Source organism: Camarhynchus parvulus, chromosome 3, assembly GCF_901933205.1.
Source record: "Camarhynchus parvulus chromosome 3, STF_HiC, whole genome shotgun sequence".
Lineage (NCBI taxonomy): Eukaryota > Metazoa > Chordata > Aves > Passeriformes > Thraupidae > Camarhynchus > Camarhynchus parvulus.
The window spans coordinates 44174526-44197416 of NC_044573.1; the positions used below are offsets into that span (position 1 = coordinate 44174526).

At 37.9% G+C, this 22891-nt stretch overlaps 1 protein-coding gene across 5 annotated transcripts in view; it reads left to right on the forward strand.

The window, feature by feature from the left end:
• MTR (5-methyltetrahydrofolate-homocysteine methyltransferase) overlaps positions 1-22891 on the forward strand; it is a 51591-nt gene that overhangs the window by 18942 nt on the left and 9758 nt on the right. For 4 of the 5 annotated variants that reach the window (XM_030944884.1, XM_030944886.1, XM_030944887.1 and 1 more), the window contains exons 9-25: positions 804-904; positions 1258-1319; positions 2032-2099; positions 3293-3369; positions 4479-4591; positions 5958-6098; positions 6740-6925; positions 7516-7695; positions 8677-8793; positions 8892-9032; positions 11500-11589; positions 12254-12406; positions 12924-13031; positions 15805-15905; positions 18290-18357; positions 19199-19319; positions 22269-22350. In XM_030944884.1, the coding sequence (XP_030800744.1) occupies positions 804-904; positions 1258-1319; positions 2032-2099; positions 3293-3369; positions 4479-4591; positions 5958-6098; positions 6740-6925; positions 7516-7695; positions 8677-8793; positions 8892-9032; positions 11500-11589; positions 12254-12406; positions 12924-13031; positions 15805-15905; positions 18290-18357; positions 19199-19319; positions 22269-22350 (1909 nt within the window). The remainder of the gene's footprint in view (positions 1-803; positions 905-1257; positions 1320-2031; positions 2100-3292; positions 3370-4478; positions 4592-5957; positions 6099-6739; positions 6926-7515; positions 7696-8676; positions 8794-8891; positions 9033-11499; positions 11590-12253; positions 12407-12923; positions 13032-15804; positions 15906-18289; positions 18358-19198; positions 19320-22268; positions 22351-22891) is intronic. The other variant, XM_030944888.1, reaches the window with a different exon arrangement.

Consider the following 22891-nt stretch of genomic DNA (forward strand, 5'->3'; position numbering starts at 1 on the left):
GAGTTCTGCAGTGCTCACAAGGGGGTTTCTGGAATGGTGCAGAAAGATCAGGAAACATGTAAAAGATATCTTACGTACTTTCTGCAAGAGAAATTTCTGTATTTAATACAAATGGAGATATTTTGAGTGTAAGTCTCATTTATGTATCTGTCATTGAATGAAAGAAAATATTATTATATCTCATATACTGGTAAAATTGTTTAGAAACTTATTAATGGAAAAATTCTTCTGCTGTAATGCTGTCTTGGTTAGTAAGATGTAGCAGATTCAGTTGCTCAAGCTTAGTGATGCCATGAGGCTTCTTGGTGGAGGCACTTGCTCTCTTCCAAAGTTGACGGAATTTATGTGTAATTTGTAAAGAAAATGGTGAGTTAGCAGCTTGAAGCAGGTCTTGCCTTTTCAACCTTTTTTCATACTTTTTCCTGCAGCGCAAGACTCCTTTCCCATCTGCCATTCTCATTCCACTTGTTCTCTCTCTTACCTAGAAAACAGAGCCGTCGTGTTGCTGCAGTTGCTGTCAAAATGCTGCCACTTTCCTCCTGGATTTTGAAATGAAATCTTGATTTATTGTTCCCAGTTCAATTCAGCCCAGCCCCCTTCCCTCTTGTGCTTTTTTTCCATCTGAGGGTTCTCCTTTTGCACAGTCATGCTGTATTGGTGATGATGATTAAAGAAATTGGAGATCAGGTTGGTTTTGTTTTAGATGATTGTGGGAGTTAGCAGTTGCCAGCACTAACATTTATCTGTTCTGTATGTAAAAGGTGTTTTTACTTCAACATAATTTTTGAAAATTTATTTTCCAGTATTGGCTTAAATTGTGCTTTAGGGGCAGTTGAAATGCGTCCATTCATTGAAACAATTGGAAAATGTACAAGCGCCTACATCATCTGTTACCCCAATGCAGGTGTGTTGGTGCCCATGTTCCTATGCTTTCAGGCACATGAAATGTAGCTAACCTGTTCCATCTCCTTAGCAATAATAGAGTTGAAGTAGCTTAAAAAGATGATTGATTTTACTATTAAAAAGAAAGTAAGAATATTTTAAACTGCTGAAAGTAACTGTTGTTAGTTCTGTGACAATGAATCCAGAATACTTTCTTGCATAATAAATAATCTGCTGAGTAGTGATTGCAAGGGTGATGAGGTATTTTAGTCCTCATACAATTGTAGCTGTTTTAAATGTGCCTTTTATGGAATTAAGTTCTGTTCTTTTGGACTTTAAACAAATTGTAATACTGAAAAAAATTTATGTTTTAAGGTCTTCCCAATACTTTTGGTGGTTATGATGAAACTCCAGAAGTGACTGCCAAGCATATAAAGGTATAAAATACTTCTGATTATGTCACATCTGATCTACTAGTAGATAAGAACTCTGCTTGTATCCTGTGCATACTCGTTACAATACTGGAGATGGATTTTTTTTCCTTCAGATAGCTATGTATGTTATTTGGATTGTGGACAGTTTGCTCAATGATAGTGATTTGAAGTATCATGCTAGGAAAACTACTTAGGAAACTGAAAACCTTAATTACTTCTATGTACTAAGCTAAGGTTTCCTGCCGCTTGATCTGTGCATGTTGCTCATTGCACTCCTGTGTTCTTACTGTTCTATTTGGGGATTGTTCAAAAAGCTGAGTGGTGTTTATGAACTTGGCACAATTTCACAGAGTTATGTGTACAGGAACTGCTGATGTTGAGGGTGTTCCAGTGCAGTGTTTTTCCCCATGCCACTGGATCTATGCAAGACAAAACTGTGTGTCTGAAACTGCAGTGTGTCAGCAAGAACACAGTATAAAATAGGCCAGTTTCAAGTGTAGTCTCTTGAAATTGTCTGTTGAAATTGCTGGTTAGCCTTGGGAATCCGATCTCAAAACAAATCCTAAAGAGACAATATAGTGAAAATTGTTTTTTTAATTTAGTGCTTTTTTTCTGAGCTCCCTGAATTGCTTCACGTGTGGAGAAAAATAAATAAATAAATGTATATATAATATAGCTTTAATAACTACTTCCAAAATGTTCGTTCCTCTTACAGAATTTTGCTTTGGATGGTTTGGTCAACATAGTTGGAGGTTGCTGTGGTACCACACCAGCACATATCAGGTACTTCATGTGCTACAGCTCTGGACTGCAAAGTAAATTTAAGTGCTGCTTCTCTGGCACAATATTCCATGGCTTGTCTTAGAGTTTCCTGAAAAGGTGGATCCCTTGAATGCCAATAGCAGCAATATATGAAGTGGGAACGGCCTGTTCATGTCTTGAAGAATGAGTTGAGGTGTGGTTCAGACAAGGATTAAACCTCTTTGGTTTTGTCGTCTAAAATTGTTCTGGAATTACTTCTCCCTCTCTATTGATGAATAGAATAGACTTCTCATTCTCTCCTTTATTGTGCTGTATCTTCTTTCTCTTTTTTTGCAATCTTGTCCACAAGGTGAAACTTAAGGTTTCCTTTGATGGTAGATGGAAGGAAGGGATGTGTGTGTGTTTGTTGGGGAAATTCCTAAACAGAAGTTCTATGAATGCTGTACAGATGGTGCTGGTCCTGACTAGTAAGAAGGAGCATTTGATGTCTTTGTCTCTGCAAGTAGCTCAGTGGGAAAGCCTCCTTTTTTCACTTAAACTCAAAAAAGAAAGGGCTGTTGTGATTAATTTTTACCCTGACGTAAACTGGGAAGAGGTGCCATGTAAACATGTAGAGGACAGTGTGTGTCAGTCCTGACTAGTGTGAAGAGAAAATGAATGTGAACAGCATGAGTCATTCTGGCATCTGAGAAATGTGTCTCAGTACAGAGCAATGTTTGTCCCTTGGGTTTTTTGTTTCTGTTTTTTTGTGGAGGGTGATTGGGTTTTTTTTTTGTTTGTTTGTTTTTGTTTGTTTGGGCTTGGTGTTTGTTTGTTTTGTTTGCTTGGGGTTTTGTGGGGTTTTTTTTTGGTTGGCTGGTTCTGGTATTTCAGTCATTAGCAGTTGCTCAGCTCAGCAAGTCATGAATATGGTAAGAGTCAGTGTGGTTGAGCACTGATTCTGAAATCCTTTGAGCGTCTCATTGTATCTCATTCTGTACTTTAAAAACCTTCAGCATTGTATATTTCCTGCAAACAGCTATATTAGAATCTTGTGGGAGCATGTTTTTGTCTTTGGCCTCACAAAGTGAAACTACATAATTAGTCTTGTCTCTACAAGGCTAAATTGGAAATGTAGCTGTATGTCTAGTGTTTGAATGTATGTCTGTGTCTGTTTGAATCTTGTCTGGAGTAATTTAATTTTAATTGATAACTTTCTTATTTCTGTAACTCAGAAAAATTGCCGAAGCTGTGAAATTCTGTAAGCCTCGTGTTCCACCTTCTGTCTCTCAAGGATACATGCTGCTGTCAGGTAAAGTGTGTAACAGTTTAGTTTCCTAACTAATGCAAGTTTCCTTTATAAATTTATTGGCTGTTTTCTGCTGATCAGAACAATGCTGTGAATGTCTGGTTCTACCTGACTCCAGCAAACTTATGGATGTGTAACCACATCTAAGTCTTACTGTTTTGGCTAAAGAAGTAGTAGAACATTTTTGCTGCCATCTTGTATAACATAATCTACTCTGCAAGTCTCAGACCTGTTGTAAGGGTGAAAGAGTGTCTTCACTTTACAACAGGGAGGGTCAAACACAGGGAGACCAGGTAATTTGGCTACAGTTATTGGCAGAGCTGGGATGAGAGCCTTGTACACCAGCTGTGTGAGGGCTGTCCTGTCTAACCTTGGATGCTTATTCAGTCATACTGGGACTGTGTTCCATGTTCCAGCAATACATCCCATTCTAGAACATGTTTTGTTTTAACAAAGTCTAGATCTGTATGTTCCACACTTTAGGCATTCTTTTAAGCCTTTGAGCCATGTACCTGAATAAAAGAGTACCATCTTTTCAGTCTGGCATTTTAACCTCAGGTCAAATCAGTTTAGCATAAATAAAATATATCATGGTGGACTTGGGATGTCATGCCTTAGCTTATTTGGTTCTGCTGTAGAGTTTGTTTGCCTCTGCATTGCCTGCTACCCAAGGGCCCAACTGGCCTTGTTTCTCTGAACTAGGATATGAGGTTATGAGCTGCTCTTGTTGGTCAGTCAATTCAATGGGCTGTTGCTTCTCTCAGGGTGTCATGCATGAGGCAAAATAGTTGAAAGTTGAGAGGACATGCACACAGATGTCCAAAGAATCATAGCTTAACGTCTGTATTGTAAAAGGTGGTTGTTATTTTTTGTGGGTCGGGTAAATTATTGACTGTCATGGAGGAAGAACAGAAGATTTGGTGTATGTATTGGCAGCTGTTTCATTGCATTGCTTTGCTAGTTACTCATTAGAGTGCTGATGTACTGAGAAATCACTATTCACAGAGAGAGAGAAAGACCTTTATTTTACAGTTCAGAAAAGAGATTTTGTCTTTTTTACTCATTTTTTTCTTTTCTTTTTTAACAAATATGTTCAAAAATATCTTTTTAAGGTCTGGAGCCATTCAGGATTGGGCCATACACCAACTTCGTTAATATTGGTGAACGCTGCAATGTTGCAGGATCACGGAAGTTTGCTAAACTCATCATGGCAGGCAACTATGAAGTATACATATTAACATGAAAAATAATCTTTATAGCTGATGCTCTGATTTTCTACTGCTCCAAACCCTATTACAGTTTGTTTTGCTGGCACAAAGCACTATTCTATACCAGTTACAAGAGTAAGAAAATGTGGAGGATTTATTTTTTCACTGTTCTTTGTTTCTCTGCTTGCCAGTTACTAATAACTGAGAAGGGCTTTACAAGGACTTCTGTTTTTTTTTTGACAAGTGTTACAGGAAACTTAATTTTTAATTTAGTTATACAGCTGGTAATGGTTTAGAAAATGTCCTGGTTGTGCTGCATCTAGGGGTTGGTTTGCAGAGAAGAGGGGAAAGAAGGTGGGTGTAATCCCCTCTTTCAAGTTATGAGGAACATCTGACTTGGGATAGTTTGTGGCACTGTGCAGCTCTCACTCTGTCTCCCCTTCCTCACTTCCCCAGTTCTGCTCAGCATTATGATTACGTCTAATTGCTACCTCCTTTGATCTTTGACTCCAACATGCTACATGAGCATTGGTACAGAAAAAGATGCTTAGAGGGTAATGGCTTTCTTGAAACTACTGCAGGGCAGAAACGAAGAGGTTGGAAGACTCATTCTTTACTGGTGTGAATTGATGCTGTAACATTGAAACAAATAGCAGAGTGACTTTTCTTGAGAGCTGCGACTCTTTCCCGGAGTATACTCTGATGTTACATCAAATCAGAATGAAAGCCTTAGCTGGTATTTTTGGAAGTCTGACACTTAGGCTTGTAGAAGTCATGAAGCAGGGTAGGCTTATTAAATGAAGAGACCTTTAAACACGGGTTGTTAGAGACTCTGCAGAATGACAGAAAAGAGAAAGTGAACAGATATGGGTGTTCAGATATTTATCTAGGCTGGGGGAAAAGCTTTAGTTTTCCTTCTTAGCACTTGTGATTATTCTGCAGCTTGCAAAAAAGTTGAACAGCCTTTAAAAATTAAGTATCCTGTTACAAAACACCAGAGCTTGTAATGCAAGGCCCTTATTTCATACCATCACAGAGACTGTATTTTCCTGTCATCTTGTGCAGTCACAGGTCCTTGTTACCATGCATATCTTAAATTACTCAATTAAGCATAGGACCAACTTTCTACAGTCGGTGATGCTACCAGCACATCAGGTCTCTGATGTCATGTTCTGTAAACAAATTATTTATAGGTTGTTCCATATCAGCAACTTTTCTGTATTGTTGTACATGACAGACGATTTCCTTATTTTCTTATAGGATGTCTTACAAATTTTTAAATTTTTGACTGCATTCTTAGTTTGGAGAAAGGAAATATTATCCTGAGAATAACTAGGATTTTTTCTTCTCAATGTTGTTTTGGTTTTTGACTTTCTTCTTTAGGAAGCCCTGAGTGTAGCCAAATTGCAAGTTGAGATGGGGGCCCAGATTCTTGACATAAATATGGATGATGGGATGTTGGATGGCCCCACTGCAATGACCAGATTTTGTAACTTCATTTCTTCGGAACCTGATATTGCAAAGGTTGTAATTGAGTCACAATAATGAACGTGTTACTGACTTGTAAATTGCATGCAGGAGATGTTGATACCGTTTCATATAAAAACAGTTTATGTGCTTAGGCAGGTGTATTTGTCCCCCGAGAGGAAGTGACACTGTAATAGGGGAGGCCTTTGGGTGAAACAGAGGCTTTTCTGTCTGTTCTCACATAAATATATGCCAGTCCTTTTCACTGGCTAGAAAAGCTGAATGCAGGTTCATTCTGGAGCTGTTATAAGCCATAATGTATATGTTAGCAGTGCATATTGGTATTGCTTTCCACAAACCTTAAAGTTGCTATGGATATAGAATGGCTTTAAAAAAATAGTTCTGCAATGTGCTTTCTCTAAAAATGAGTATGTAAATCAGAAACACAAGATATTACAGGGAGAAGTAGAGATCACTATATGATATATGATGGAGCTGCCATTGAAGCTCTTGAAATAAATTTGCTTGCAGTTTTGCATTTAAAGCAAAGTGAATCTCGGAATATCATGTGGAAACGTTTTTTCATAAATGCTGATAATTGTTGTGTGCATTTTTATGTCCAAATGGACAAAGAGCACATAGAACTGTAATTCATAACTTCTGTGTATTCTCCTGGCTTACTTCTCTATTATTTACAGGTGCCATTATGCATAGACTCCTCAAATTTTTCAGTGATTGAAGCAGGTTTGAAATGTTGCCAAGGGAAATGTATTGTAAACAGCATCAGTCTAAAGGAAGGTGAGGAAGACTTTCTGGAAAAAGCAAGGAAAATTAAATTGTATGGAGCAGCTGTGGTTGTTATGGCTTTTGATGAAGTGGGGCAGGTGAGTGTCACTTTAAAGGAGAAGTGTTTTTCTTCTGAAGTGTAAGGCGTTCTTCCTCTTTTTCAAGACAAAGTTGTTTTGTTTCATTGACACAGTTGATTTAGAGGTGTTTTGTACAATCTTAGCAGTTATGACTTTAGTTTTGACCCTGATTTATAAGTATTTCTTATGCTGCTCAAATGTTTGAAGAATCCATGTACTGATCTAAATGGAACTCTGTTAGTTCAAGAGAGTCTCTTGCTATTCAGACATACTGAACTGTTCCTTCACAAAGATATTTTTGGTTCAGAAACTGTCTCTCATGAGAGTGAAATCTTTGTGAATTAATTTAGTTATGTCAAAAATCACATATTAGGCTTTGCATAGGATGATGAAACATTGGGCAGTGAGATTGCTTTTTATAAACTGAGTGAAAACTCCAGGCATTGGGGTGGTGATATTTTAAGTACAATATTCTTATGTATAATCCTTTGTTAATATTTGTGATGTTCACATTCTGTCTTGAGTCACTGGAGCTGTAAATGATTTCTGGAGAGTTTATTTTTTGTGTGGTCTATAAGTTTCATGTCAGAATTCTTTTTCTTCACTAGGCAACAGAAACAGAAACCAAGATTGCAGTCTGTTCCAGAGCTTATCATCTCCTTGTGGAAAAAGTGCACTTCAACCCAAATGATATAATATTTGACCCTAATATTTTGACCATAGGAACTGGAATGGAAGAACATAACCTTTATGCCATAAATTTTATCAATGCTACTAAAACCATAAAAGTGAGTTGTAAGGTTATTTTAAGTTGAAGTATATAGCTGAGATGACTTAAAACCCTAAACCCCTATAAAACAAAAAAAACACCACCCCCCCTTCAGACAACAACAAAACACTGCTGAAAAATGTTACACATTTTAGCCTAGTGAGGAGGACTACTCTTCTGAAGTCCAAACATTCCCCAGTATTGATGTATTTCCAGCGGAACAACCTCAGATAGTTCTATAAATATATTTCAATCCATTTGCTGTACTGTAAATATACTGCCTTAATTAAATGAGGTAATGATCACATTTATGTGCAAGCTAGAAGGACTACCTTGAAGGTGTGCAAAAAGTGCTTTTTTTCAGTAAAATTCCTTTTTCTGTGGCATTCATTTGGCACCCTGACTTTTTATGTAGGTAAAGTATGTGTAAAGAAGTATAGCAGTGAGGAACATCACCTGCATGCAGCCAAGGAAACCACAGTGTTGTGTTTCACAAGACACCCTGATAGATGTGGAGATGTTCTGCCAGTAGCTGTCTGGGGGTGAACACCCCACAGGCTGCTTTGTCACCACAGGGCCCCTGGAAGCAGGGCTGCACCCTTAAGTTTAGCTGCTCAGCTACAGCCTACTCCTGAGATGTGCAAGCAGGCAGACTGGCTGCTTCTGTTTCCAGAGGAGTGGGGACAGGAAGAGCCTAAAGTATGTTTGCATGGAGAAAATATGGAATGCTGCAGTGGGAGAACTGATGTGTTCAGAATAGCACCTGTGACAATGGAAACCACAGTAGCTGCTGGATCTTTCCTTTATTTGTAAATTTTCCTGCAGATTTGAATTGATTTTTATAATTTGAGTAACTAGAAGGATCTGGAACAGGGAAAAGAGAAAGGGTACATAGCCAATGCTCTGAGCCCAGTGGCCAACTGTTTTATGAACTGAATGCTTTACTTACATTTCCTTTTTAGAAAGCACTTCTCTAAAAATCTGTGTGCAATTTCCATAGGAAACACTGCCAGGAGCCAGGATAAGTGGAGGTCTTTCCAATCTGTCCTTCTCCTTTCGAGGAATGGATGCCATTCGAGAAGCAATGCATGGAGTGTTCCTTTACCATGCGATTAAGGTATAATGTGCTTTTGGCTTCCATATGTTTGCACTTGGCAGATGTGCAGTGCTATGTCTGACAGACTTGTCTGCAGGATTCTCTGTGGTTTTTTCCAGTATGGCATGGACATGGGAATTGTGAATGCTGGGAATCTGCCTGTGTATGATGATATCCACAAGGAATTGCTACAGCTGTGTGAGAATCTAATCTGGAACAAAGATCCTGATGCGACAGAGAAACTTTTACATTATGCTCAGGTAACTTCCAGTTTTAAGCTTTGAACAGTAGTTAGCTTAGCACCTGAGCCTTACCACCTCCCTGCAGGTGATAGATAAAACAGCCTATAAACCACATGTGTCAGTATAACTGTGGGTGTAAAAATTTCCTGATGATACTACAAGTGATTCAGTTATTAACACAGAATAAAATGAGTAACCTGTGATAGATCACCTCTCCAGTTTCATGCCATGGAAGAGCCTGTGCCAGGGCTCTTCATATGCTTCAGGAGACCAAGCTGCATAGGCATTCTCTACAGAAAAAAAACAAACCCTCAGAAAATAAGAAGCAAAAATCCCAACCAGACTTTCCCCCCCAAAAAATGCTCACAAACCAACAAAAACCAGAAAAAAAGGCCAACTTATAAGCAAGCTGATCTTGGTGCTCGAACTTAAATGACAAGTGCACTGTGGGAGATTAAGAGTAAACCTATCTCTCTGGTGGTAATGGTTTGCTTGGAGTATATAAAAGAGTGAAATAGTTGCTTGTGATTTGTGGCTCTGCATAGACTTCCAGTTCAAATAATGTGTCAAGACTGAGGATCAGGTATTTAGTGGTTTTGAGATATTTTAATGATGGTGGTGATAAAGGGCAAAAGTTACAGTTGTCTGTAAGATAACTGGTGAAATTCTGTTCTGAATGGGAGATATAGAAAAAATCTCACTGGGTTAGGTGGCTGTTAGATTTGAATGCACAAGAAGATTTGCATGTCTGTTTTATAGCTCCTGGAGACATGTTTCTGTGCAGAGCTTTACTTGGTTTGTATTTTGCTCTGTGGTGGTGCATGGTTTATAGTAACAGTGGCAGTGTTAAAAACTACTACAGGAAGACTCTCTTTATCCCTTGTGCTTAGGCTATTCCAGATGGTGTTCTTGGTGTCCAAGCAATTCACCTGGGAGTGATCTTGTCTGTTTAAGCTGAGTTGCACCATTGGTGTATTCAAGATTGCCTAAAGAGGAAGGAAAATAAAGGGAGAGTTAGAAAGGGATTACTTGAGCAAGTGTTTCTGCAGAAGGCTGAATGTGAATTTGAATGGAGCCTTAAAAGTAGAAATAAAAGTGGATGTTGAGTCCTAGGTCTGTAAGTTTGGGAAGCCATTGTTGGAAAATCTGCTTTTATTAGTGGTGGTAGTTTTACTGAGGGAGTGAAATAGTCTAGTGGCAAAAAAGAGGAACTTTATCCTTGCAGATTTAGGGAATCAGTCTTTGTTTGAAGTTTGAGATTAAAAACCATTTTCTATGATGTATGTAACTGCAGACATTCTTGAACACTTTTGCTCCTGCATGTCCACCTTACAGTGTCATGGGTTACTTTTAGGCTGGAGTGGTTCCCTTGTTAAACTTTCTGGCCAGAGGTTGAAGAGCACTTGGTATCATTTCAGTGAATCACACTGGGTGATTCCTGAGGTGGATAGAGACTTCTGCAGATCATCTACTACAAGCCCCCTACTCAAATCAGGGGCCAGCCAAGATCAGGTTACTCAGGGACATGTCCAGTCAGGTTTTTAATATAACTAAGAATTAATGTAAGTCTATGTTGTCTCCAGGCAGCATTTTATTCCTTCCTTCATTCCTTTTTACAATCTAGACATATGAGGGGAATAAGATTAGGAAATGAGAAGTTGTGAAGTTAGCTAATATTTGTATAAACATGGATGAAAGCTGTTCTGTTTTCTGTTCCCATGAATGAGGTCTTGTTTCCATGGCTTTATCTTTAAGAACTTGCTGATGAGTACTCAAAAGTATAGGAAGTTCATAAGACCTGAAAGATGTCAGATTATGTCTAATAACTGAGTAAGGAAAAGAAATTACTTGCCTGAAGTGTGTTGGATAAGGTGCTCTTCTGTGAGTCTTCCTGGGGTGGGTGCTTGGGAACTTTCTTGCACTATGAAGCCCTTTTGGCCTCTGTGTTCATAGCCAAGGGGAGTATGAGTGTGAGACAGAGAGGATATCTGGTAGCTTGGGGCAGTCTATGTGTGTGACAAACAGTAGTTTTGTAGGCTGACTGATTGAAAACACGTCTGTGATATGGAATAACATAACCTATTCCAGCAGAAACTGAATTAGTGCCAAATTAATTAGAATTTTAAAATTAAATGTAATGTGTGGGCCAGGAATAAATTTAAAATATGTTCCCAGAAGTAAATCCCTTAGGATTAGTCATGTCATCATTTTTATGAGCACAAAATTTGTCAAACTGCTCTCTCTTTTTATAAAAAAAGTTATTTTGTTTAGATTTTCATTGAGGTGTATACCTATTGGGATGTAGGCACCCTGGGTGCATGTGTTACATCACAGGTGTTTGCAACATGATTTGCATGTATATAAACCTTTTGCATAGTCTAAAATTATTTTATGAGTCACTACTTGGAAATATCCTCGGTTTTCTGAATGTGAAGTCCTTAATTATACCTCTTATGCATGCAAGCTCCTATGGATGTCTTTTCAGAACCATGCCCAAGGAGGAAAAAAAGTTGTACAGACTGATGAGTGGCGTAAAGGCTCTGTGGAGGAAAGGCTGGAATATGCTCTCATCAAGGTAATCTCTGTGGAAAACTGTCCTAGCCATCAGAGCTCAGAGCCATGAGCTCAGGTCAGACCTTAAGGGACATATTTGCCTTTAAAAGTTCTTCGGCTACCATTTTTTCACGAGCTATTAATTAACAACAAATGATAAAGGCAACTGATCTATTTAATTTCAATAACAGAGAAAACTAGAGAAAACTTATCCTAGAGGTGTGTCTTTAAGCTTCAGAAGTTGAAGTCTTTGACCCTTAATATTTTATTCCACTGGTGTTGGTAGAAACATGCAGCTTTTGCTTGGAACACACTCCTTTTACTTCCTAGGGCTGGTTTTGATCCTTCAGTAGTACTGCACTGAGTGGCACCTGGACTGAGGAAGCAGCCTTTTGAGTGTTGGGTTTTTCTGATGACAGAGTTAAGAAAAATGAACAAATCTGTTAATACTGGGGAAATGCTGTGAGTAACTTTATCTGCCTAAGACCTGCAGTGTTTTGGTTCCTTTGAACCAAAGGAAGAAAGACTATTTTCAATACACATTTGAGGTATTTTTAAAGACTATCAGTATCTACATTATCTATTTGTACTTTGATTGTGGGGTTTTTCTGGGGAGAAGGCAACTAAATAAAAGTTGTATTTCTAGCAAGATAAAAGCTTCTCTCTTTTTTTTTTTTTTTCCTCAGGGCATTGAGAAGTATGTCATTGCAGATACAGAAGAAGCAAGATTAAACCAGGAAAAATATCCTAGACCTCTAAATGTAATTGAAGGGCCTTTGATGAATGGCATGAAAATTGTTGGTGATCTTTTTGGTGCTGGAAAGATGTTTCTGCCTCAGGTAATGAGAAAATAATGTAATATATTTTCCTACTTTACAAAAACTCGCATTGTAAAATGTAGGAATTGCAAAAATTCAGGTACTGCTGAGAAGCAGCCATTTTCTTACTTTACTTTGAAACTCAACTTTGTGTATGATTTTGTTTGTTTCTGTTCTTCCTGAGTGTTTTTGCTTTATTTGAAATGCAGTTTTAAGTCTTAGCTCATGAAAAAAATGCAAGAGAGTAAAAGCCCAAGTAAAATTTGCTGTGTTTAGCACCTTCCAAGTCTGGGCCCATCTGTAGCTTTGGTTCTGTTGTGATTGGTCTGGGAAGCTGCACTGTGGAAGAAAGTGTTTTGTGTAGAGCCTTAGCCCAGAAAGGCCAGCAGCCTGCAGCCACAGAGTGATCTGAAAACTGCCACCTGGGGCTGCAAATAAATTTTAATTTATTGCCTGAATGAGAAAGCTAAAAGAAAACTGAGTTTATTCCTATACCTTGTCTTAATTGTTTATTCTGCCCCCACCTTTACCTGTGCAGGTGATAAAGTCTGCTCGAGTTATGAAGAAAGCAGTTGGCCACCTTATTCCCTATATGGAAAAAGAAAGAGAGGAAAGGAGAGCCAAGCAAGGCAGCACAGAAGAAGAGGCAAGATACAATCCTTTGTGCTGTAGTTCTTTCATAAGAGTGCTATGACAAATATAAGAATTATTTGTTGCTATTTATATTTATTATGCTGGAGAGTTGATGCAGTCACATGGAGACTGACAATCTCAGTCAAAATTTGGATTAGGTTTGAAATTCGTGGTTTTGTGGAACTCTGCTTGGTGCGTGCCTAAGCTCACAAAGTTTTCTGAACTATGCCAGTGAGCCTTTGTAGGCCCTTTATGCCAATGTTACTAATTTCTTGTATCTTTACAGGCATTTAATTTTGGTGTTATTTATTCTAACTTAATGGCAGATTTTGCTACTTGCTTCTAATACTTCTGCCCGGGGTGAACTCTCTAATTCTCTTTCAAAATTTTTAATGGTTCCTAATTCTTTGCCTTAAATCTTCTTACAATGTATTTTCTGTGTATCTGTTGTGTGATTGTCCAGCACAAATGTAACAAATACAGGAAATAATTTGGAAAGAAAAACAGCCTGATAATTAAATCTGATTGATCTTCATGAAAGAAGGAAAATGCCTTGTCTCTTCTTCCGTGCTCTTTCCAAATACGAAGGTGTCTTCTCTCCTATATCTCAAGTTAATCTGTTCTCTGGCTGTCACAAATCACCTTTCACTTCATCATCTCTCTCCAGCTCATGCTGTTCTCTTTTAATTCAGACAACACTGCTGGTATTTCACACCCTCTGTTTTGTTCTGATCCTGTTCGAAGTTGTTTAAAATTGCTACCCCATTGATTCCATGAGCAGTGGATTAGGATCTTCTGTGAACCCTCTGCCACTTAATTCTCTGGCTAGAAAGAAGTGGAATTTGAGACATTCTAAAAAAGACAGCAAACACTCTAAGAGAGTGAGTTAGATGTTCTGTGTGGCTGAGGAGAGCAGGAGAAAAAGGCAGGGCTTCTGTCATCCTGCCTTCTCTACCTTCTGCTGGGCATGAGATGTAGTTCCTTCCTCTTAAAAAGACATGCCACTATATAGAGAATCAATGAAAGAGATAAAACAGCTGCATCTATTCCCAAAGTACATTGGCTCGAAGGAAAAAGATTTGCAGACTCTGGTAACTGATCTGTCTGATGTTACCCAGGCCACTGTACCCTCCAGGACAGTTTTAGTCACAGACTGCCAGGAAATGCAAAGCATTGATAGTTACATTTGAGGAAAAATAGCTGTGGCTGTGGATCTCTATCAAAGATGAAAAAAAATGAAGGCCTTTGGATGTATGCCCAGAACTTGAGGACCTCCTTGCTTAAGACAATTGAAATAAGTGTGCCTTAAAAAGGGTTTATTTAGAGTGGTATGTGCTGTTGCCCATGTCATTTGCTATCCAGCAAAGATTTTCCTTCTTATGTGCATCCAATTTTTTTTTTAATCAATCACTAATGAAATCATCAGTAATTATTAGGTATGATTAGGTATGATACCTAATGTGGCCAGCATGTTTTGTTCTTCTCCCAGTCCTTGATTAATCTTTTTCCCCACTCCCCAGCAGTATATTTTCAGCTGCAAAATTTTCTGTTGATTTACTGAGATGGCTGACTTACAGACCTCCATTTTGCTTCCTCTGTTCTGTGGCCTTCTGTAAAACAGAAGCACTGGGGAGATATTAGATTTTAGTAAACAGCAACATTGGTGGAGATCCACGGATTTTATTCAACAAATGTGTTAGAACCACAGGAAAATGCTAATGTCACTCTTGGTAATATATCAAGATTTTTTAACCCATAATATTGCAACTACAAAAGCAATGTAGGTTCATGAAATAGAGAGCTGCTCTCTATGTCCAGAAATATAACGTGCTTCATAGAAGGGTTCAATCATCCAGTTCTGCCACATGCAACGGAGATGAGATACTGTCTGGAAAAATATTTTGTAGTTTCACATGCAATATGCTCAGATTTCCACTTTATTTAAATTCTGTGCAATTTATGTAGTTGCTTGCTGGCATCTGATGCTGCAGCAGCTCAGACATACTACTGTTATAGCCTGGAGCTGTTCCAAATGACGGCAGTGATTATACAACTAAAAAGGTATTGCCAAGTCCTGTGTCCTGGTGGAGAACTGCTGTGGGAAGTTCCACTGTTGTGCTGCTGGCAGCACCCTTTTGTCAGGCTGAATGCCATCTAGCCTAGGACCTGCTTGTGACAGAACAGCTTCCTTTCTTCAAGCTGATCCTTCTTCAGCCTGTTTGTTCAGCTTGGGTAGTCTCAAGTAGCCTGATCACTGCACTGAAAACTCTGTTGTTATTTGTGTTGCATAAAAATGAGCCTCTTCTGCTTTTTCTAATTCCTCTAATTTCTAAGTTTGCTAATATCCCATTTTTCTTAGCATTGCATCAAAATATTGATCTTGATGCACAAACAGACATGTAATTATAAGTATTCATACCCTTTTGTTCCAAATATTTAATGTCTTTATTGGCAAGGTGTATATTTGGAGCAGAAGTACCTTAGGAGTTCAGTTATTGCACTGCAAAAAATGCTATCCAGATCTGAAATGGTTTTATGTGCTGTTTTGTTTTTTCAAACACAGATTTTTGAATAACATCCATGCATTTTGGAAGACTAATTCATATGAAAGCTTCTATTACCTGGATCTTTTAAGATGGTTTTTAATACTTACTGTATTATCTGTACTACACTTTGCAGTACTCTAATAGAAGTCTGGGTCATGGATTAGGATTGCACTGTTGAAGGGTGTGTTCAAACATACCAAGGCTTCTGAGTAATTTAACTCTTGCTACTTCAACTTCCAGAATCCTTACCAGGGTACAATAGTATTGGCAACTGTGAAGGGAGATGTGCATGATATCGGCAAGAACATTGTGGGAGTTGTTCTGGGCTGCAACAACTTCAGGTAAAGAGACATCAGGTAGCTGAGAACACAACTGTAGAAGGGTCAGTAATTAGTACCTCTCTGTAGCTGCAGCTGCGGTGATAACAGAACTGGGCATCTCTTGGGAATTGTTCTCTGTTCCCCAGGTTGTGATTGGGAACACAGATCATAGCAGCTGTTATTAAATGGGGAGGCAAGAGGGAGTGTTGCATTCTTCTTGAATACGGTTTTTCCTAATAAATTGACATCTGAGGTGATTCTGCAGTTTAATTGGAATATAGACGAGAACATAAATTTTTGTGTTTGTTTTATATCAGTTAAATACAATTACTGTGATGTTTTGTAATGTCTGAAGAAATCAGATATGACAGTTGCAGTAGGCAATACTTTATATGGGTTGTGTTGGGAAAAAATAGTCTTGTAAGATTCAAATGAATCTTTTAGTGTGTTTTTCACGTTGTTTGTTAACTATGAGGTTTTAAAAACCTGCTGAGGTATGTTTTCTTAAATAAGAGATGAGATTCTCATTCTGTTTCTAAACTTCAAAAGTTAGAACTTCAAGAAAAGTCAGGTCTTTCGTGGCCCATGTACATGCAGAAGGCTTGGCAATAGTGTTGGAATGAATGGTCATGTTTCCATCAGTGTTCTTTTCAAGGGTCTGTCAGACATTGTGCAAAGCTGAACTGGTTTTGGAACTCTGTCTTACTGTTCATTCCTTCAGTTTAGTTTTGACTTTGGGTTGTCATTTGCTCTGGAAAGCCAAAATTATCCCTTTATTTCAAAACACAAAGTGTTGAAGTCAGTAGCAGTGCTGTATATATGCAATATGTTCCGTTGAATTTCCTCTTGAAATTCTGTTGATTGGATTCAGGCTTTCTTGAGCTTTATTTAGACTTACTGAAAGGAAGCCATCGTGTTCTCTGTCACCATGAATATGAGTGAGGCTGAGTGAAAGGGTGGGGTGGTTTACTTGAAGAAATAAAAACCTCGGCAATTGCTAGGGTTAATAGGAATAAAATGCTAAAAAGGGAAGTTCAGTGTCCTGTTTCATAAAATGTGTGCTTTAATAAGGCAAACAAGCTTGGTGTGAATCATCTTATATTCCTGATGTAAGATAACTATGTGGTATTTGCATGGGTCCCCAGGACGAGGTGAGAGATGAGTGAATTTGACTCCATGTTTTTAGAAAGTTAATTTATTATTTTATCTACTTATATTATATAAAAGAATGTTATACTAAGACTATACAAAAGAAAAGGGAAAGGATACAGACAGAAGGCTTAACAAGAATGATAATGAAAAACTCGTGACTGACTCCTCAGAGTCTGACACAGCTGATGGTGATTGGTCATTAAGTAAAAATAATTCACATGAAACTAATCAAATGTGCACCTGTTGGTAAACAATTTCTAGATCACATTCTAAAGCAGTAAAACAGGGAGAAGCAATCAGATAATTATTGTTTTCATTTCTCTCTGAGGCTTCTTAGCTTCCCAGGAGAAAAAATCCTGGCAAAGGGATTTTTCCAGAAAATATGACAGTGACAATATGATGTCCACAAAACATTTTAGAAATGCTACTGCTGTGGGTAGCCTGGTTGGTGGCTCAGCACCACACAGCCATTCATTCACTCCACCCAACCAATCTCAGTGAGATGGGAAAAGAGGAAAGGAAGAAGGAAAGCAAGAGAAATTGTGGGTGGAGAAAAGAAATAACTGAAGGCAAAGTAGAAGAAGAGAGAAAAGGAAGGAAGGAAGGCAGGCAAAGGCAATCCCCTTATCACTTCCTATGGACAGATGGGTGCCTAGCCAGTTCCTGAGCAAAATATGTCTTACCCCTGCTATGCCCCTTACTCTCCCTTTTTATTGCTGAATTTGACTTCATGTGCCATGGAATATTTCTTTGGTTAGTTTGGGTCATCTGCCTAGTTTTGTCTACTCACAGTCTGTGTCTTGAGGGGCTAGAGTAAGAAACAGAAGGGGCCTTGATGCTGTGAAAGCATTGCTCATCAATAGTTAAACTTTAATTTGCAGAATTGTTTTGGCCTCAGATCTAAAACACAGCACCATACCAGCTGCTGTGAAGAAAATTAACTCATCTCAGCCAGACTTAGTACAACCACAAAAATTTATTTTAAACAAAAGCTCCTCTTGCACTTTAATTTTCTTAACTGTTATGCCATCTGGAACTCTTACTGAAAATCTTACCAGACCCAGAGGTATTTCCTATATAAAGATTCCCCGATTTCCCATTTCCCAAATCGTCTTAAGAGAAATAAACAAAAATCTCAATCTTAATTTCAATTTTTAGGTCAGTTGTTTACAGCAACAGGAATGTATTTGCCCTGTAACAGAAATTTGATTTGCTATTTAAAGAATCTTGTGTCATGTCCTTTCTTTCCACAGAGTTATTGATTTAGGAGTCATGACTCCATGTGATAAGATATTAAGAGCTGCTGTTGAAAACAAAGCAGGTATAGAGAGACTTCATTAGTACTTCTGAATTGTTTGATTTTTGAATCACATTTTTTATTGCCACTTATTGTATTCCTATACTGTCTATGATTTGATCAGATTATCTTCAGAGAAATCAGAACTTCTGCTTTAACCATGTTAATTATTTAGCATTTGGCACTTCTGTGAAACTTAGCCTGAGGAACTGAAACCCTGTATCAGAAGGACAACTCTGAGAGAGATGGTGTAGTATTTCTTTGACAGATGGATAAATGGAGCCTTGAAAAGGTCTAACTACTTTTTGGCTCTTAAATCAGTAAAAGAACTTGCCATTTGGCCTGCCAGATCAGTGAAATCAGGAAGGAATTGTTCTAATAAATAATGAACTTCCTGAAACAACTTGCAGTTGCTTTGGAATAGTCTGCTGCATCTTGGAAAAGATGAATGGTGTGAAACATGGTGAAGTTTGAAAGCACTTGCAGTTTCTAAGAGCAGAACTTAATTATTTTGTCTTATTTCCCTCTTCAGTGCTGAACTTCTGAGACTTGGAGCTTGCTAATCAAAAGTGCTGTTTATTTATTGCTGAAACTAGAGCAGTAGGTGTTCAGCAACTGTGAAGACTGAGATATATCATAAACTGGGGATTTGGAATTGCTGTCATTCTTGGAAAGCTTTCACTTTCTAATTGGGTCAAACATCCCTTTTAGACTAGTGACTATCCTGCTTTTCATCTCATTATTTTCTATCTGATGCATGAAGCTATCTGATGTACGAAATAAACTTTTCTGTAGTAATTTCTGTATCTTTCTAGAATGGATTGGCTAAAAGTTTTGTGCATGTGTGTTTGTAAATTTGCAATAGATATAATTGGCCTGTCTGGTCTCATCACCCCATCTTTGGATGAGATGATTTTTGTCGCCAAGGAAATGGAGAGATTGGCAATAAAGATTCCTTTACTCATTGGAGGAGCAACTACTTCTAAGTAAGATATCTCAGTTGGAAAGATGGGCAGCTTGTATGCAAACAGTGTTAACTAGAGAAGAAGAAAATTTATAGCCATTTCTTTCCCCCTTTCTCTCATTTTCCTGCAATACACATACTGATACGTATTCACCCTAACATTGACTGTTATTTCTTGTTTCAGAAATCCTAGATTATTGAGGTAAAATCTAGTTAGTACATAACAAATAATGGACATTTTAAATGTTTAATTTTTGCAAGTATATGTGGAAGTACTGTGTTTTCTCTAAAAATTTTTGCTTATATGCAAATAAATATAGTCCTGTTCTTCTAAGGGGTTAAATGATCTATTTTGATTCACCAAAGCATTTTAAAAATGCAGGATTTTGAGACTAGAAATAGTTGACATCAGGGAGCTGTTATCTTTAGGGAAGTTACTGTATTTTCCTGGATCACTGTTCAATGTGGTGATGACTGTGTTGAGCCTCCAGTGCTGCTCAGGCAGGCTGGTAGGGGATAAAGCCCCGCTGCTTGCTGTGAAGTACGTATCATGTTGATTTTGATAGACTGAGCTGTTAAAATCTTGTTCTCTCAGATCTGTTCAAATCAAATAATACAGCTGCTGTGATTTCCTGAAGATCATGTTGACAGCTCAGTGACACCTAGTATTAGCATTACTGCAGATGTGTTCTGGGCACATATTACAGCCATGGGTCATGCTTTGGTGACTGATTTGTGTACAATATACTTGAGGAGGTGACAGCTCAGAAGACTGTAGAGGTCATTTTTTGTCTAACTAAAAGCTGTGAGCAGTGTTGCTTTCTTTATCAGAGCAGCACGTACTGTATTCTGTATTTTTGGCTTTAGCAAATCGTCTTATCATTTGACAGACAGTGGAGAGTAGGATCACTACCTGCCTCTATTGTTCCTGCATGTATAATGCAAGGTTCACTGTATCCCTTTTCTCCTTTTCCATATGAGCCTCTACCTGCTGCTTTGATACTGAGAACAAACATGGAGGATTTTTTCTTACAAAAACAAAACAAAACCAAAAAACCACCAAAAATGTGAGGAGTCGATGGGAAGGCTTTATTCTAAGTGGAGGTCTTAGGAGAGCCTTTTCAGTTCTTTCCAGTTTTTTCACCCAGGGCATTGTGGCCTAGAAATTGATGTCAAATAACCAGCATCAAAAAATTCTGTAGAATTTATTCACAGAGAGGAATGTAGTTAACAGAGAAGCTGCACTAATTTTATCCTTGAATATGGAAATTACTAAAGAATATATATATATATACTTTTGAGTACAAAAATTGATTTTATTCATGTGAATTATATATAAATATATACTTGCACATATGCCCAGATACAGTGCAGTGTCTATAAAATATATGTCCAGTAAAGGTGCTCTTTATGGAAGACTGGATTCTTAATGTATATTTAATGTTACTTTCCTAGTCTTCAATTTAACCTCCCATGTGTATTCTTAAAGGTTGCGTATATGTCAGAGGTTGCTAATGAAGAACCATCTGCATTTTTTTCAGTGTAATAAATAGACGTTGTTATTTGGAATAAGGAGATCATGAGTACTTGCAAGAGTGTATAGTGAGGTTAGTTTGAAAGAGAGAGAGAGGGAGGCTGGATTTAGTCTCCAGAATCTGCACAATAAGTGTTTCTTCATAATTTACGGTAATGATGATTTTTCCATTCATATTATGCTACTTTGTTAAATTCAGGTGCTGAGAAATAATGATGACATTCTCATTGCCATAAAACTTACTTCAAAAAATATTTACAAAAATCCAGTGCCATTTTAGGACCATGTCTTCTTTTGTTTCCTCTGTTTGTTCCTATCAAAACAGATGAGATACCTTTTTGTAAAAAATAGAGCTGCCAAGATCAAAAATGCATCTCCTAGAAGCAGATTCAGGTGATGCTGGTCAATTGTTTACACACCTGTGTTGCACAGTCATGAGTAAACTTCCATGTCCAAGTGCTTTAAATATTTGACAGAACCTGAAGAAAAGAGGGATCTTTCTTTTGTTAGGGAAGATAGCTTCCTGGGCTCCAATTCAAGTTTAATTTTAGAAATATTGTTTGACCTTAGTATATAAAAAAGCAAATGATAAGCCCTATGAGATCTTTGTTCCTACGCTTGCTTGCAGAATTTTGGTAGGACTGAGCAGAGCTCTTTCTTGCATCACTAGAAACTGTTAGCAGTGTTGCTTTCTTTATCAGAGCAACACATATTGTAGTAGATCTATTAGAATCTATATTTTGTGGCTTCAGCAAGTAGTCTCATAATTTGACAGACTCTGAAGAGAAGGGTCTGTCCTCATTGCACCTGTAGTTACAAAGTTCACTGCATCTTCAAGGTGCGAGTGTGTAATATTTACTGGCCACTGGCAGAATTCATTGTTTGGGCGTATAGAGGACTTGTGCCTCTGATTTTGAGAACTGGGATGATCATCACTGAATTAGGTTAATGCTAATCCATAGACCCAAAAATTAACATGCAGGAGGAAAAAATGTAAGATGAGCAAAAAGGATTAAAGAAATTGCTAGTTCTTGGTAGGCTTAGTTTGGAATATTCTTACTGATTTCTGAGACTCAAAACTAATGAGTTGCTGATTTTCATTCAGCTGGTAAGACATTGAGGGAATGTGAGTTGGCACATTATTTATGAAGTGTTCTGATACTCTTTGAAGGAAAATGTTTATATACCTGTTTTTAAAATCTATCTAATGATTCGTAGATAGCAGATGGATGAATGAATTTCTTCTTTTGAAGTTCTGGTCTATGCATTAAGTCAGGATTTATTTCACTGGGGATTTTGTCTGCTTTTTTTGTTGGTGGGTTGCTTGGGTGTTTTTTTTGTTTTTGTTTTGTGGGTTTTTTTGTTCGGTTGGTTTTTTGTTTTATTGTTTTTTTGCTTTAGTTGTGAAATGCTCACTCTTTCTCTTTTTCATTGAAGAACACACACAGCTGTTAAAATTGCCCCACGATATAGTGCACCTGTGGTTCATGTCCTGGATGCATCCAAGAGTGTTGTTGTTGTAAGTTCTAAATTATAGTTTCTTGTCCATGCAAAGATATGTGCCCTGTTTTTCTGTTGTCTCTTTCATCCTTTCCTCTAAAGCTTAGTGTTGTGGCAGAAAATGAAAAGGGGCACATCAGAGACAAGTTTCTAAATTACACTTGTTTCAGCTGTTTTGTGCTGCCACGTGGTTCTCAACTGGCTTGTGACAGTTATTGTCACTGGGCACTTTCATTTGAATGTCCATTACTCTAGTGAGGATGACATTCACTGAGTCCTTGACGGTAGTTTTGTAGTGAAGACTGATGGAGTTCTATGTGTATTGCTATTCTGGCTAATTTGGATATATTTCTGAAGTTAGTTAGATAGCAACATCAGTACTGAGAAACATGTGGCTGGAGTTTTTTGGGATGGATTCTCTTTCAGAGAAATGGATGGTCTTAGCTGGCAAGTACGTGGTGGTAAAGAGTAGGGTAAGCTGTGTGTTGCTTCTGTGACTATTCAGTCTCTGAAGTTTTGGAGTATTCTTCTCTCAGGTCTTTCCAGACCTGGACTTGGCT